The sequence below is a fragment of the Trichechus manatus genome, unplaced genomic scaffold, assembly GCF_000243295.1.
Source record: "Trichechus manatus latirostris isolate Lorelei unplaced genomic scaffold, TriManLat1.0 scaffold00005, whole genome shotgun sequence".
Classification (NCBI taxonomy): Eukaryota; Metazoa; Chordata; class Mammalia; order Sirenia; family Trichechidae; genus Trichechus; species Trichechus manatus.
Genome location: NW_004443941.1, coordinates 26088374 through 26106139, shown reverse-complemented (window position 1 = coordinate 26106139; position 17766 = coordinate 26088374). Strand labels below are relative to the sequence as shown.

Sequence of the window (17766 nt, the reverse complement as noted above, 5' to 3'; positions counted from 1 at the left end):
GACACCCTGGCTCTGTCCTCTCACTGGAGACAGAGGCTAGGGGATGGGGAGGTGAGGAGTCTCCTTGGGGAGGTGAAGCTTTCGACAACCAGAGGCAGGAAGAAAAAAGTCTCTTCTATGCTTTCCTATTTCATGGCTGGTTACAGGGGGTGGGCATCCCTGGAGGCCATTTCACTTGCAATAGTTTGCCTACTTCTGGTTGGAGCCATCACAGAGAAGGTGGCTCCCCTCTCCTCTGCAGTGTGGACTCGGTGGGAAGACCCCCTGCTCTCCCTGGCTTCATACAGAGGGTCTGCTCCTCCTCTGTATTCTGCTATCACCGCACTTAAACTTTTCCTTTCAATTACCTAAGGCACTAGATGAATTTTCAATGTGCAGATGAAGTCCAGAGAGCCAACTGTGTTAAAATTAGCAATTTCAAGTAACAGTGAACCCACAGCTGTGTGGTTTTTTTTTTTTTTTTTTTTTTAAAGGGGGAGTTCCTGCGAGTGAATCTTCACAAACAGTGCTTTATTTTCTCACAAGAGCCCTGGTCTCCTGCTAGGATGGGTGAACCTTATTGGCGCTACTCTCGTATCTAAGATTGTGTTAGTCTGTTCTTCTTTTTTGCCATTTATGGTGAGATATCTGCTGCCAGAGCACCACCAATGTTTTGCTTGTTTCTAGTTCCATTCCAATTTAATTTTCATGCCATTTGGAGTAGGGCTTAGAAAATAATTACCAATTATCTTCTCTCACTTTTAAGAATGCCTCTGATTACTTTACAAAACTATGTCTGAATGCTACTGCTTACTTTGAAAAATTCAGTATGTGATTTTTAATGTTATTTTTCAGGCTTTTCAAAGTTTCGTGAGTTTCTGGGGCATTGCTATTACCTTAGAATGCAGAAAAACATTATAAAGGAGACTTCAGGATAAAATCCTAATCTTATCAGGGAAAGCATGTCACTATGATTCTGAGGTTAAGAGATGGCGAAAAGGCAGAGGAAAATACAGTGATTTAGAAATATCATTTGGCATCAAAGCATTAATGCCTTGTTGCTTGTAGGGTGAGTGGAACCATGTCAGTCACTGACAGCTTTATATTAATCTTCTCCTGTACTATCTAACTTGTGTTGATTCAAAATTAGATTTACTTGTAATGGGTGTAGTTACTCCTCTGGCACCAGAGACCTTTATTATCTCCTCTGCTAAAGGTCACATTTGGTGATAGGTAAATCTCTTGCAAAGCATGTCTCCCAATCCCACCCCCGCCCCCTGCCCCTTATTTTGGTCCCAGGCAAAATTACGCATTCACTGAATTCACTCTTCATGCTTCTGGTCTCTCTTGCTCTGTGTCTTTCCTTGCCCTAGTTCAACTGCTAGAGGTTTGTGTGCTAAGGAGTCCTGGTGGCACAATGGCTAAGTGTTTGGCTGCTAACTGAAAGGTCAGTGGTTTGAACCCACCCAGCAGCTCTTTAGGAGAAAGACCTGGGGATCTACTCCTGTAAAGACTGAAAAACCAAAAAACCAAACCCACTGCCTTCAAGTTGATTCTGACTCATAGTGACCCTATAGGGCAGAGTGGAACTGCCCCATAGGGTTTCCAAGTTTGTAAATCTTTACGGAAGCAGACTGCCACATCTTTCTCCCGCAAAGTGTCTGGTGGGTTCAAACTACCAACCTTTTGGTTAGCAGCCGAGTGCTTTAACCACCACACCACCAGGGCTCCTCCCACAAAGATTACAGCCTAGAAAATCCTATGGGGCAGTTCTACTCTGTCCTATAGGGGAATTGACTCCATGGCACACAAGTTAAGTTCACATCCCATTGCTGGTGACCCTCATGTGCCTTTACTTACTCCTGGGAGTATTCTAAGAGGACTTTGTCCCTAGTATAATGCCTCACCCAAAGGAGCCATCTCTAAGGGTGGGTTTTTATGGCCCTGGGGCAACTGAGTAGAAGAGAGATTATTTTGAGCAACATTGTCTTTCCAGGGCCACTGATGTTCTTCCTTGTTAACTTACAAAAAAGACTGGCCATGGGTATGTGGACAATTTCCTCTGGAAGTTTTAATGCACCTTTCTTAAGACTTCTGTTAAAGATGGAATTTTCCACAGAAAAGCAGTGCTCTCAAGAGTCTCTTTTTTGGGATTTTTAAGAACCCAAATAATGGAAGGATCTTTCACTATTTATGTGGATACCTGTGGTATAAATGTCAGGGATGCTGTGCTGTCCTGAGATGGCCATTTTCCTGATGTGGCCTGTAGGGTAAGGCTTCACCCTGGGAGTGAATGTAGTCTTCTCTGAGGGGTGGACGGCTCAGAAGGAAGCAGGCAGGTCTTCACACAGGAAACCAGACTCTGGAAGTCCAGGACTCCTGCCTGTCTCTGGGCCTCAGTTTTGTGGGCTTGGACTTCAGGAAGTTTGAGGGAACTTCAGGGGCTGTTTGCTTCTACTACATTGAGTTGGTTTTCCTACTCCACAGGCTGGAACCACTGGCCCTCTCAGGCTGTAGGGACCTGGGGAAAAAAAAATTCTCAGCCGAGACTCTTAAGTTTCCTGAGTGATGCTCAATCAACCAGCCCAGGAAAGATACGTTGAGAGAGGGCAAAAGTACTGCTGGTGGGATAGCTGTCCAAGTATGTTCAGTCTAGGGTGAACTTACTTCATCTGGTGCTCTTTCAGGAAACATTTAGCCCCCCACCCTTCTTTCATCATCATAAAGGACTTTTCCTGGACACCTGAAGACAACCTCACTCTTGAAGTGTCCCTAACCTGGCCTTCAGGTCAGAGTGGTCACTATTGACTGGATATGAGCTATCACAAGATGGCAGCCACTTATATAAAATTTCAACCCTGGAAATTGCCTGTTCAGCAGTCACAGATTAGAGAACATTTTCTTCCTCCACCAGGAGAGCTTTCAGGCCTTGGGCCCAAATCTTTCAGACCTATAACTGACATGTTCTACAATCTCTGTTCCTGAACCGTTTTGTGTAGACACTCTACTAGGACAGAGTGTATTCTTTTATTTACTCATAATCTTCTTCCTCTCTAACATGCCCCCTACCCCTAAAAAAAAAAAAATCTCATCAGTCCCTCGAGACTGCCCCCCCTTAGGTCCTTCTGTTCCACAAAGCAATTCCAGGTCTCTCCCTCCTCAAAACACAAAGCTCTTTTTTTCCCAATGATTCTTCTGGTAATGAATCCCATGCATGCATTATGCCATACTCCAATAATCATTTTATGGTGAGCATAATACCTACTTCACTTATTCAGCTTTGATAATTTTGATGTATGGCAGGCATCTCTGTTTGCGTGATGAGTCTCTGGAAGAATAATTCTATTCTGTACAATGGCTTTGATTTGGGCAGATGTTTCTATCTATCATCCATGTCAATCTGCTTTCCATGAAGGAAATCTGGCTGACCTTCAAAGGATAAAGATTATTAACCACCCTTTAAAAAGCCAATGAAAGTGACATCACTATCAGATTTTTTTAAAGTAAAAATGAAAGATAATTAACTGCAGCATAATAGTTGTAAAACAGATTTCATTGTGTTATACATAACTTCATAAAACAGGCATAGTTCCCATTCTTCCACATGACATTCTCTGTAGCATCTTTACCACAGAATGACTTCTTGACAACTCAAGTGAGAAATATTCAGATGTACTTAACAAGCACTTGCTCTAAGAATAAGATGAAAATTAAATACCCTCAGATGGAAGGCTCACCAGATAAAGTGGTGTACCACTGGAATATAGCAACTGGCCGTCTAGGTACAGTAAGGTGAAACAAACATATCACTAAATCTACCAGGGAGATCATCTTCTTTGGAAAATAAATGAATTGCTTAGCCAGAACCAATACACTAATGTGTGAATGCTGGTTTTGAGTATTGTGACTTTCTAGAGGCCCATGCAGCCAAACAAACCAGAAGGCTCCCCACGTGGGTTAATGGTGATTTACCATGGACATTTGGAAACTATTCTTATTTTGCTGGAGTTTGGATGGGGACCGAATGGCAGCACTCAATAACCATACCTACATGGCTCACTGACTTGTCTAAGAAAAAAAAAGTCAATCATTCATGTTAGTCTGGACATTAAACCAGAGCCCTGGGGGCACAGTGGTTAAGAGCTTGGCTACTAACCAAAAGGTCAATGGTTCAAATCTAAAGTCCAAGAATTTTGTTCAGTAGAACTGCTAAATTTGGGACTAGTTTGGTAACACAATTTCTAAAGGAAAAACCCTTATTGGAGATCATGTTGGGTCATTCTATTGTCTTTCTATATTTCAAAGTAAAATGCTTCAGTCTTACCAGGCTCCATATTAGGAGGATGATCAGAGCCATCACCTAATGCGTAATTTTTCTTTTGTATGCTGTAAGTATTTATCAAGTTAATTCATGTTGTTGTTGTTGTTAGGTGCCATCAAGTTGGTTCCGACTCATAGTGACCTTATGTACAACAGAACGAAACACTGCTGGGTCCTGTGCCATCTTCACAATTGTTGTTATGCTTGAATCCATTGCTAATTCATGGACTCATGGATTTCCTTCATTTCATGAATTCAGATGTTTGAAGGGAACTTTGAAAAAAATGGTAGCTTGCAGTAATCTAAAAACAGAATAGACAGACCATGATTCTGGAGACCCATGTTCTGTTTCTGTTCAATCGCTTTAGTCTTTAGTGTGTGCTTATTGACAGTGATTTTGGCTCACTAACATGTCACCATTTATGACTTTGTATCTGTGAAGCGCCAAGTAACTCTGATATTTTGATATTTTAAGCAGATAATTTTAGGCAGAAATTATCTATCTTGTCCTTTGTTAGGTCTTGCTGCCCAGAGAAGAGATCACTAAGAACCTTGCCTACTACAGGAAGCATCTCTACTTATTCAAACAGCTGGGTCTCTTCTGGCTGTTGAGTCACAGGTGGTTTCCACTCTCTTTGAGCTTGCAGGTAAAGTGCATCTTGGGTTTCCTTGACTATAAGCAAGTGAAGATGACTTAGGTTAAAAGTGGGAGAGTGTTCATGGAGGCTGAGAGAACATCGATTCAGCTCTCAGCAGTTGTGAGTCTAAAGTGCTTCTCTGTGGGAAAAACACCAGCAGCTCTGCACCTGCTCCCTGGAGAAGGCACCAGGCATTAGAAGCGTTGCCAAGGAAGAAATGACTCAACAGATAGTTTACAAACCAGATGTGGCTTTGTTTCCTCTCTCCAGTAAGGGCATGTTTGTTGTCATCTCAATTACCTAAGTTGATGGCAGAGAGATGGTATGTGAAAGGGCTCAGAGAAAGTAACATGGCTAAATACATGCAGGATGCGTTATTATTTAGATTGTGTCATTAAACCCAGTTCTGTCATACTTGCACTTCCATACCTGTCTCCAGACCCCTGTGAGCAGAGGAAATACACACCGACAGCCTTCATCATCTAGCTTAGCTGCTTAATCTTTTCCTTGAGGTTATGCTATAAATGAAGAGTAAAATGAGAGATTTAATATGATCAATAATAATTAAGATGGAGGAAGGTGTTGAAAGAGTAGCCAAAACTGGCTAAAAACTATGAGATAAATGAACTCATCCTCATTAACAAGACTGATAAGAAGCTGGGGAAGTCTCTATTTGGAACTGTGAACTGTGAGTGGGGTGTTGTTGAACAAAAAAGAAGACTGGAAAATTATGGGATAAAGAAGCACAACTGGAAAATTGTGGAAAAACACTCAATGCTCTAAGGGAGCTCTTCTAATTGGTTATTCATCCTAAATGCATTTCACCTGCAGTTCAAGTATTATTTCAGATGAAACTGCAAACAATAATAATAGTTGTAAAACAGATTTCATTGTGTTATACATAACTTCATAACTCCAAACCCAGTGAGAGAACCACTGAAGTGAACGGTGAGGTCATTTGAGAGATACATTTCAAGGAGAAATGAAAGAGTTGAGTTGGCAGTTATTGTGTGCAAATGTTTTTCCCTGGTAGGGGAAGAGGTGGTTGACAAAGGGACAGGAATCAGTGTGTACATTTCCTGTTCCTATTTCCTTAACCAACATCCTCAGAGAATCTCTGGGTTCTTGAGGGGGAGGAAAGAAGGGGGTGAGTGCTCTCTGGAGTCCCTGGGTGGTATAAATGGTTAACGCACTCAGCTGCTAACTGAAAGAGGGGAGGTTCAAGTCCACTCAGAGGTGCCTCAGAAGAAACGCCTGGTGATGTACTTCCAAAAAATCAACCATTGAAAACCCTATGGAGCACAGCTCAACTTGACATACTGAACTCAATGGCAACTGGTTTCTTTTTTTTAAGCGCTCTCTACTACCCTTTTAGCCTCGTTGATCTCATCTATAAGCTATGAGCTGCATGAAACATCCATCCTACAGGGATGCTGTGGTGGTGTTAACAAAGGGAGGAGATCCACAGAAATGAACCCTGAGAGGCTGGCATCAGTGTTGACTCTAAAAAAAACCTCCGATCTCATACGAACATTTTTCTTAAACTTGAAGGGCCCCATTTCTGAAATCTCAAACCTTCAGGAAATAATGAAAATTACAGGGTAGATGGAAACCATATCTTACCTTGTTTTAAAGTCTCACGCATATTTTAGAGAAGCAATTTTTCTACCCTAGACTTAAAGAAAATATTCTCTTACACTCTTCTGTATAAATAAGCAAGTTCATTTTAACATTTACTCTTTATTGTGTTGCATGAAGTACCTATGTAATGCGAGTATGTACTGTACTAAAATACCCATATTTCCAAATACATTATGTGGTGAAGCCCACAGTCTCTGCAGAAGCATCGTGAGTAACCTGTGCCTTTATATTTTACAATCCATTGTTGGCTGCTGTTAGAAGTATGATAACAGGTGAAAAAGAAATAATGCTAAATATGAATACACTTTTCCAAACACATACACACACAGCTTACAACGGAACCCCAATGGAAACAAATGACATTTGATGCAATATCTATAAAATGTAGACTCTGCAATAAAAAGCCAAAGGCACATAAAAATATATTTTAACTTTAAAAATAACTTAGTTACAGTAATACTTTGCTTGTGTCTTACCAACACGTAGCTGACGGTCAAAATTTTTCGATACAGATATAATATATAGGGATATATAAGAACTACAAGAAAATCCCCAAAACCCATAAAGTTATTCAAAGTGAAAACAGAGAAAAGTTTTAACACTGCAGAATTCGCTATGGTGAGCCCAAACGGTATAATATAGAAAAGAGTCTAGAAAAAAGGCTTCGGTGTTAAATAGTTTTGACTTCCTCTTGCTCAGAAAACGCTGGAGTATTGTAACGTTCCTTCCTGTGACTTGCCCAGCCCTTCAAAACTAGTGCCAATCCCAGCCAAGCCGGATTCCTTACTTACACGTCTGCAAACAAAATGTAAGCAGAACATCAGCAATGCCCGCCGAAAATGGGCTCTGACTGACTCATTTCCTCTTTTTGCCAGGATAGGTTTGTTTCTTTTTAAACTTTTTGCAAACAGGACGTAACATGATAGGTAAAAAAATATCTTATAGGAACGTTATTTTAGAAAACCCATGGCACAACTGCAAATACAGCCAGTGAAGCTCTCCTCTGCGACTGTGGTTAGTTTTGGCTCTTCAGTACCTCTCACCCCAGAGGGAAAGGGCTGCGTGTCCTGTTACTTGTTTTTATCCATGACGTTCAGCACCTCATCCAAAAGTGAGGGACCCAGGTCAAGCTGCAGTGAGAGGAGGGAGCCGGTCAGATCAGAGAGGGACTCCTCTGATTTCGTCTTTTCCTTGATGAGCTCACATGGGGACGGCTGGTCAAACAGGTCCTCGGCCGGCCAGTCGGGGTACTGTTCGGAGAGACTGGATGAGTGGCTGTCCCTGCCCTGACTGGACTGAGATGCGGAACCACTGGAGCCCCACGAGGTGTCTCCCTGGTTGACTGCCCCGTTCTCCAGCAGGCTGCCTTTCTCCGGAGGCTTTTCCTCCACAACAGGCTCACAGCTGAGCCTGGGCAGCTTTGCTGGGCCAAAGGACTCCTGCTTGGAATTAAATGTCACCGGTGACAATAAGGGTAGGATGAGCGCTTGGGACCCTCCAATGGTTGGGAGGGAGATGGCATTTTTGAGCACTGGGGAGGGCGTTTCTGTGAACATAGAGTCAGAGGTGCTGTTGGCCCGGAAAAACTCATTATGCCCAGGGAATTGGCCCATGTGTGCTTTCTCCTGGTTTCCAGGTAATAGCTCATAGTTGCCTTGAAGAAAGGAAATGTCCCCAAAAACGTCGTGCTGGCCCTCTTTGCCGATGTGAATGGTGTGACGGAAGTCTCCAAGGGGAGGACTAATCATATCAGGAGACAGAATGTCCCTCAGTTTAAATTTCTTTCCTTTCTTGTTATTGGCAGCTTTCAGGTAAATCGGGGTCTTGGCTGGCATTTTGGAATTTGAGAATGTTTATTTTGCGAAAGAGAAAAAGGATCACTTTCTTCACAGATGTTATATGTTTCTGAAAAATCCTTTTCGATATGAACTGTCACATCATTTTCCTCAAGTAGCTTAAGAAGCGTCTCTGAAATAAGATGGGGTCCAAAAGACCTCCTTGAGTTATGGCCAAGGGAGGCTTTCAAGAGAACTGGTCACACCATCCAATCCCTTCCACACCATGAAGAAACCTGGAGAATAAACCAGAGCAGGTTATAATCCACTGACCCTTTAGGGTTCACTACTGTTGCTGTGTGCCATTAAGCAGATTCTGACTCATAGTGACCCTACAGGACAGGGTATAACTGTCCCACAGGGATTCTACGCTGTAATCTTTATGGGAGCAGATCACCAAGTCCTTCTCCCTCAGAGTCACTGGTGGGTTTGAACCACCGACCTTTCAGTTAGCAGTTGAGGGCTTTAACCACTGCATCACCAGGGCTCCTTTCAGAGTTCACTAGTCCTGCCTTTTCACAAAAGCCCTGTAAATAAAGAGCAGTTCCCACCTAAAGCTGAGCTTTATCCTGTTGTTTCCCTACATTAAGCAGGATGAGAGCTTTCATCTTAACAAGGGCTCACTAATCCAGTCTTACTTCTGGGGGAAAGAAAAAAAAATGAAAGGAAGACTTAAAACCCCAAATCTAAGACATCAGCACTTCTTAAACATGGCCATGAGCACGATTTTCTGGACATGCCTAAGATTTTAGCCTTTTTCCTCTAATATAAGAACTACAGTCAGCACATGACCAGAGCACTTTCAGCTCCTTAGGTGTAACTAGATTAGTTTAAAAACATATGTTTTGTTTTTACTTTGGCATTCTCATCTCACTAGCAAGACTGATATTATCTTGTGGTTGAGTTTTCTATGTAAATAAAATTAATAGTCTGTCAGGGATTGAATTGTGTCTCCCAAAAATATGTGTATCGGTTTGGCTAGGCCATGATTCCTAGTATTGTGTGATTTCCACCATTTTGTCATCTGACTGATTTTTCTATCTTGTAAATCCCATCACTATGATGTCAGTGAGATGGATCATCGGAAGTTATGTTGATGAGATCTACAAGATTAGATTGTGTCTTAAGCCAATCTTCTTTGAGATAGGAAAGAGAGAAGCGAGCAGAGAGACAGGGGGACCTCATACCGCCGAGAAAGCAGCACTGGGAGCAGAGCGTATCCTTTGGACCCGAGGTTCCTGCGTGCAGAAGCCCCCAGTCCAGTGAAAGATTGATGACAAGGACCTTCCTCCGGAGTCGAAAGAGAAAGCCTTCCCCTGGAGCTGATGCCCTGAATTTGGACTTCTAGCCTACTATACTGTGAGAGAATAAACTTTTGTTTGTTAAAGCCATCCACTTGTTGTATTTCTGTTATGGCAGCACTAGACATAGTCCTATAAAGAAAGAAGGAACTCTGGTGGTGCACTTGTGAAGTGCTCAGCTGCTAACCAAAAGGTTGGAGGTTCAAAACCACCAGCCGCTCTGCAGGAGAAAGATGTGGCAATCTGCTTCCAAAAAGATTACAGCCTTGGAAACCCTATGGGGCAGTTCTACTCTGTCCTATGGGGTTGCTATGAGTCGGATTCAACTTCAAGGCAATGGGTTTGGTTTTGTTTTTATAAGGAAAGAGGCTGGAGATACCATTTACTAAGTGACTGAATGGTGCAAATGGTTAACACGTTTGGCTGCTAACCAAAAGGTTGGAGGTGTGAGTCCACCCAGACGTACTTTCGAAGAAAGGCCTCGTGATCTACTTCTGAAAAATCATCCACTGAAAACCCCGTGGAGCACAGTTCTACTCTGACACACGAGGTCCCCATGAGTTGGAACTGACTTGACCATAACTGGCAACTGTATGGTGGTATCCAACATAATCTTAGTGAAATGCATTCTTACAGAGGAGGAAACTCGATTCAGTAGTTAGAAACAAAACAAAATAAGGAACCGACCTTTCCTAATAACATACAGACAGTAAGAGACAGAACTGGAATTGGAATCAATGTGTTGTGGAAAGTACTAGGCTCAGGATTTGGTGGCCTTCTGAGATGGAAGAAAAAAAGCTGCTCCTTTTCAAAGAAAAAACAGCGTGGTTACAAATATTACGCTAGGCCTTCACTTAAAATTACCTTCAAAATATTTTCTAGACAGTTCCTCTTTCTGTGGTAGGCAAAATTCTAACATGGCTGCCATCTCTGCTTCCTCAAGCCTTTGTGTAATCCCCTCTACTGGAGTGTGGGCAGGACCTGTGACTTGCTTAGAACCAACAGCATATGGCAAAGGTGATGGAGTGTCACTTCTGAATAGGTTACAATAGAAGATCTCATCTTAGCACACTGTAGAGAAAGAAAGATTCCCTTTGATGGCTTTGAGAAAGCAAGCTTCCATGTTGTGAGAGGGCCTATGGAGATAAATTCTGCCAACAATCTGAAGGAGCTTGGAAGTTTCCCCAGTCAAGCTTCTGGTGAGACGGCAGCCCTGGTTGACACTTAAACTGCAGACTGATGAGACATTGAGCAAAGAACCCAGCTAAGCCCTGACAGACTCCTGATCCATAGAAACTGTGAGATACTAAATGGGTGTTGTTTTAAGTCACTAAAATTTGTGATAATCTGTTACACAGCATAGAAAATTAACACTCCTCCCTACACATATCATATGATAAAATTAGAGGTGAAGAGCTAGAAGGTGTTGGGGACCTCAGGCCCTCATTTTACAGATGATAAACTCTTGGTATGCACAATACCATGCCTTCATCTGTTGCAAATAATTCTCTGACTCTTCAGTTGCATCAGCTGCTATCAGTTCCCCAGTGTGGGAATCCCCTAATGGCTCTGCTGTGACCTTTTTCCCATCACGCTCTCCTCCCCTTGGCTGCAGAGCCTGCAAAAAATAGTCTAGGGCTGGGCGAGACAGTGGCTTGTTGAGGAGAGCCACAGTTGCTTTGTAGCAGCTGGGAGCCGTACCCATCTGCCCCACCTTTCTTTCAACAAAAGTTTTAAATTCATTTGCCAGTGGCAGGTCACAAGAACTTTGTTCCACCATCCTCCACTACCCACCGGCAAGGTAACAACGAACTGTTTAGGGAATGGTGTGTTGACCCGCATATACCTACAGTGCCTGTCAGCATGCCATACAGTGACCCAAGCCAAGAAAGGAAGAGAACAATGAGTTGCAGGAACCCCCACCCCTACTCCCACATCAGACTCGGGAAGGAGGTCGAGACACCATGGGGAGGTTTGTATCCACTCACAGCGAGCTGATCTCAAAACTGCCAAAGACAGCTACATATGCACCACCACCTCTCGCTTTCTCTTTTTAGTCTCGGCTAAGGCACTGGGTCAAAAAATCCGTGGGAGTGCTGCTTTCGCCGAGGTACCGCTGGTCTCTGAGGCTACACAGAGTGGCCTTGGGTTCTGCTGCCCTTGCCTAGGTCCTGCTGGTCTCTGAGGACACACAGAGTGGCCTTGGGTTCTGCTGCCCTTGCCTAGGTCCTGCTTGTCTCCGAGGACACACAGAGTGGCCTTGGGCTCTGCTGCTCTCGCCTAGGTCCTGCTGGCCTCTGAGGCCACACAGAGTAGCCTTGTTTTCTGCAGCACATTTCAGGGTAGAAGCATCACAGAGACACTGTGTGATTACAAGAGACCCTCGATACTAAGTGGAAAAATGGGAAACCCTAGCAAAGGAAGCCATGACTTGGGTGCTGGCATTCTCTGTCATAGTTTTAGCTCTAGTTCGGGTCTTGCAGTAATGACGAAAGTTTAAACCCTGGGTCCTCTTGCTAAAACATCAGAGCTTCCTCCCGTGTAAGTGCATGATACACGGTTCCAGCCTAGGGCCCTGCCACCCACTTTTGTGCCTCTCTGGGCACAGCGTGGGTGACTGGGATGATGGCTGCAGAAGGCACTTGCCACAGAGGTTGGGGGGTAGCGCTGACAAATGGCCACCCACTGCCCTGGTGTCTTCAGCACACACAGCCAGGAGGGCAGGGGCCGTGAAAGAACACAGTGTATTCACTGCAAATCAGGGGTGTACAAGTGTGTCCACGGCCAGCTGGTGGAGCGAGGGTTATGCAAGGCCAGAAGCAGAGACAAGGCATTTCAAAATTAACGAAAAAAGAAAAATTCCCCTGGAGATGCAGCCAACAGCCAGTTTCAGAGAGCAGTCCCCTGCCTCTGACTGGAGCCCTCACATCCATCCTTTACTTAAACAACAAGGATGAGGCTACTCTGTGGGGCACTGGGAGTCCCTGGGTGGTACAAACAGTTAGCACTCTCAGCTGCTAACTGGAAAGGTTGGAGGTTCGAGTCCACCCAAAGGCACCTTGGAAGAAAGACCTGATGATCTACTTTGAAAAACCAGTCATTGAAGCACAGTTCTACTCTGACACATGTGGGGTCGCCATGAGTCAGAATTGATTCAACAGCAATTGGTATGGGACAGTGGGGAAGAGCAGTTAGAAGGAGAAGAGGCAAAGGAAATACTTGTCTCCGAGGGCACAGGGGAGGAGGGGTGCCCAGGCCTCAGACCTCCTGGCCACGGACACTAATTATTGCAGGCTTCCAGGCAGAGGTGTGCTTGGCCTGCCAGGAGTTGGGGTTTTACGGCAGTGGCATGAAGACAAAGGTTGGAGGGAAGTGGCAAAATAAAGGCAAGAGAAAAAAGTAAGGATAAAAGAGTTGGTGACTGGAGGCTAGAGAAGCTGCACAGTGAGATTTGGTGAGTGAGAGAAGATTAAGAAGATAACCTTAAAAGGCATCTTCTTTTACAAATATTCACACAGTATTACACACTGCATGGCAGGGATATAGGCTCTGAGGACTTGGGAAACGGCATTTTCTATTTAATTTCTACTACGTGCCAGTGCTAACAGCTCCCAGATACACTGGAAGTTTGGAAATTTCAAATTAAAACAAGGAATTCTGGGCAAAGATGTCAGCTTTACAAGTTTAGATGGGTGGATATTTGAGATGGTGGGGAAATATGTGGCATCTCTGACCTCACCCCTTTATCTTATCTATTATCTTTCCTCCTCCAGCTCAGGGATACCCTTGCTTGATCACAGGGGAGGCGATCCAATTCCCATTTCTCACAACGACCATTTCCTCCTCTCTCTTTCTGAAGATTCTGGACTCCCTGGCTTATCGTTCAGTGGACTTCCCTGCAGCTTTATCAGTCTTCCCCTCATGCGGATATTTAAAGAGCTCAGAGATCTATAGCCAACCTTTCCAGGCTGACAACTCTTTCAACATCTTCTCTGCCTTTGCTTTATGCAGAAACCCAATGGAGCAGTTTCTTCACCAGCGACTAGCCTGCCTTGAGAGGCTATGTGCTTTTCCTGGGAACCAGTGGTGACAGCAGTGGCAACAGCTAATACTTATGGAGAGCATCTCTCTGTGCCAGGCACTGTCTAACCTGAGACATGTACTAGCTCACTCACAAGAACCTGAGGCTGGTGCTGTTAACATCCTCGTTATACACATGAGGCACCAAGGCACTGAGCTGAGTCACTTGGCCAAGGCCACACAGCTACTAAGCAAAAGCCAGGCTGCTGGGCTCAGGAGTTTGAGGTCTTGACATTGACAGTTGGTGAGCCCATTCCCCTGGAAATTCAGTCAGCCCCGAAATTATGAAGGGCTGCATTCCAAAGTCTGTCTAAGATAAAAATGTGTGATAATGCACTGTGCTAATGAGGGTGGGGAACAGGCCTCACATACACAGATGGTGGAAGTATGGACAGGTTCAACCCCAGTGGAAGGCAGTATCAAAACTGTAAATTCACGTGCCCCTTTGAACCAAGAATTCCATTTATAGGGAATTATCTAACTCACATATGTGGGCAATAATGTATGTGCAAGGGTTGTTCAATCCAGTATAGTTTATAACAGTGATGAATTGGAAACAATCTAAATAAATGTTCCCCAATAGGGGATTGGTTAAATAAATTAAGATGTATTCATACAAATGAGTACTATGCAGGTCTGAAAAAGGGAAAAGCAGCTCTTTGTGTGCTAATATGCAACGAGCTCCAAGATATATATTATAAAGGGGGAAAAAGATGTGTATAAAGTGTGTAAATATATTTGTATTTGTTTGTATGTCCATAAAATATCTCCAAAAGCAGCCATGAGAAACTAATAACGGTGATTGCCTACAGGGATGGGAAATGAGTGGAAGGTAGAAAACAAACTTGAAACTTTACACAGTATGTCCTTTTATGATTTTGGATTTTCCAACCATGTGAATGAATCAGCTATTTAAAAAGTTAAATAAATGGGTTGCTTAAGGCTCCAATTGAGAAGTTCCTGGGTGGTGCAAACAGTTAAATGCTTGACTACTAGCCAAAAGATCAGCAGTTCAAACCTACTCTGAGGCACCTTGGAAGACAGGCCCAGCGATTTGCTTCCGAGAGGCTGCAGTCTTGAAAACCCTGTGGAGCAGTTCTACTCTGCACACACGGGGTCGCCATGAGTTGGAATCCACTTGAGGGCAACTAACAACAAGGCTCAGGTTGCGCTTTCTTGCCGAGCCAATGTTATATACATGGTACTCAGGTCCTGAAAAGCCTACTGAACCTGTGAGGTACCGATCATAACACAACATGTCTGTGGGAAGATGTGAGCAAAAGCCACAGTCTGGGAAGGTAGCAGTGTATGGATAGATGAAGTCCTTATGAGATGGCTAGGCCTGGTCCCACCTGAGGTTGGCAAAGGGACAGATCACTTCTTCCTGCAGTCATCAGCCCTTCACTAAGAAGGCAGCATCAACCTGTATTCTGCAGAACTGGGAAAGATTTCAGAAGAGAAGAGGTTTTAGGAAGAAGGAAATGAGAAGAGTGGAGAGTATGAGGGTGCTGGAGGAAAGGCCAGAGGGCAGGGCATCCATGTGGAGGGGAGAATAGACAGGTGGAGGCACATGTGCCCTGTTTGTGAGGTGGCCGGTGACACAGACAGACAAAAACTTTACAACGGAATGATCCTCGACACCTTGACATGAAATCCTGTTCCTTCTCACCATTTTCAAAAGAGGAATTGGCTGGTGGCTGACCAGTGTGGCAGTAGACAGAGTGAGGGATAAACTGGAGTGGGGAGAGCCTGAGTCGGGGGATGCCAAGGAGGCTTTGCTCTGTGCCCAGAAGGAAGCAAGCAGGAGGGCGGCATGGGCAAAGAAGAAAGGCTGACTGGGAGGATTTACAGGCCAGAAGTGCATTATTAGACTAGAACTGGTGAGAGAGCACTCCTGGGAGTTCCACGAGCCACACGATGAGAATTTATGGCCTTTCTGCATCACTCCAGAATCTACCATCAATATTAACTCTGGGGCTCGGAGCCACCCAAGGGTGCTGGTCCCCCACACACAGACCTCTCCTGCCCCACCTTTAACTTCTTCCTGCAACAAGGACTCGGGCACTCAGTCTCTATTTTGCTCTCCTGCCCATCTCCCCAGCTTTCTTGCGTCGCTATCATTTCTTTACCTCTACTATCTTCACAAATCTTAAGTGGAAAAAAAAAAGTCTTCCTATGCATAGCCCTTTCTCAAAAACCCTTCGTTGACCCTGAAATCTGAACTCGCCATGATCTCCAGCTAATCCCTTTCTCTGAGTTCTTGGATCTCTGTTTGCTCCTTTTTTCTCCCTTAGATGACATTCGAGATAACAGTCATCTGGGAAATTAGATTCCTTTGAAAACAAATTCTCCAATTCCTGGGCACTGGTAAGGAAAAATTCACCAACAAATGGGTCAGATTCCTCAGCCCGCTGCTTTTCCCCCTCTGTCAGGGTTAGAGAGGTGGCCTGGCAGACATGTGGGCCAGAGACCAGCTGCAAATGGACAGGCTCCCACTTACAGGTATTTGCAAGAAATCAAAGAGCTCCAAGACACAGAAGTACCGGAGAGAGAGCTACAGCCAGGTTTTGACAAGAAAGGCCTAGTGCCAGGCTTGACACTAATCCATTGCCACTGAGTCAATTCCAACTCATGGCAACCCCATGTGTTAGAACAGAACTGAGCTCCACAGGGTTTTCTTGGCTGTAATCTCTAAGGAGGCAGATCACCAGGCCTTTCTTCCAAGGTGCCACTGGGTGGGTTTGAACTGCCAACCTTTAGGTCAGTAGTCTAACACAAACTGTTTGTACAACTCAGGGACCTTGGCTTGACACTAGGCTAGACAATTCTAGTTTCTTACTTGTGATTGATTTAAGCAAAAATGACAGTGGTAATAACAGAAGTAATAACAGCAATAATTATTCAATGAAGAAAAAAGTTAAAGCTGTCCTTTGCTTAATTTCCTTATTATCCTTTTGTTAAGCAGAATGACACTGAACAGACCAAAATGAGGTAGTAGAGAGGAGGCAGAAAAACAAGAGGCTATAAAAAACAACAGACTGAAAACTCCATTCCTGAACTACTTAGAGTTGACTGTACTGGCAACTCACAGGGCTCTGAAAAGAACAAAAAACCAAACCCGTTGCTGTTGAGTCAATTCCAATTCATAGCTACCCTATAGGACACAGTAGACCTGCCCCATGGAGTTTCCAAGGAGCGGCTGGTAGATTGGAACTGCCGACCTTTTGGTTAGCAGCCGAGCTCTTAACCACTGTGCCACCAGGGCGCCAAAAAGAACAAAGAGCTTGGGATAAAAAGATTCCATTTATTTTAAGAAAAAAATGTTTGGTTTGCCTACTAATTATTCTTAGATTAATTCTTAGTGGAGAGAGAGGGTAATAAATTTCTTGCATCCTGCAAAATAGGTTGCACAATGTTAATTAAAAACACATTTGCCTAAAAATAGGGGCAGGTGGGATAAAGGAGGGGTTGTCCATCACTGTCCTGGGAAACCTGCTGGATTTTCCCTTTCTTCTGCTTTTGGGAAGTAAGCCTGTGCCTGATTTCCCCTTTCTGCTTGGCTGTCATATCCTTCATGGGCATCCTAGCTTCTGATCACTTTTCACTTTCCCTGAGCCCGTATCTGTGTGCACTTCGTTCGTCCTAGCAACCACCCTCAGCACCACTGCACTGTTCGGGCTCTGAGCAGAAATATCAGTCCTCCTTCGTGTCTTCATCAACAGCCCTAGGAAGGGACAACTGGCCGAAGTACCCTCCCCCACCTCCCCACCCCTAGCCATCTTTGGAGTGTTTCTCTCTGCTGACACTGTAGAAAACCCCAGAATACTGTATGCCACCCTGGGCTCTGTACTTTAGAATAAAGGGATAAAGGCTACCTGGAAAATGTTCCCACATGTTCTGAGCAGCCCAACCAGGAGCAAGGAACTTGGTCACATCAAGTGAGAAGGAGCTGAAGAAACTGAGTAAACCCCC

At 44.2% G+C, this 17766-nt stretch overlaps 1 protein-coding gene and 1 long non-coding RNA gene across 2 annotated transcripts in view; both read right to left on the bottom strand.

The window, feature by feature from the left end:
* Positions 1–2021: 2021 nt before the first annotated feature.
* On the bottom strand, positions 2022–5882 carry LOC111821426 (uncharacterized). Its single transcript, XR_002824852.1, has 3 exons — positions 4304–5882; positions 3245–3408; positions 2022–2500 (listed from the first exon to the last, which is right to left on the bottom strand). It is a non-coding gene; the product is annotated as an uncharacterized LOC111821426 (long non-coding RNA).
* Positions 5883–6643: 761 nt separating this feature from the next.
* Positions 6644–17766, bottom strand: part of CDC42EP3 (CDC42 effector protein 3) — a 29494-nt gene continuing 18371 nt past the window's right edge. The window contains exon 2 of the mRNA XM_004369552.3: positions 6644–8649. Within this exon, the coding sequence (XP_004369609.1) occupies positions 7649–8413 (765 nt within the window). The 5' untranslated portion in view covers positions 8414–8649 and the 3' untranslated portion in view covers positions 6644–7648. The remainder of the gene's footprint in view (positions 8650–17766) is intronic.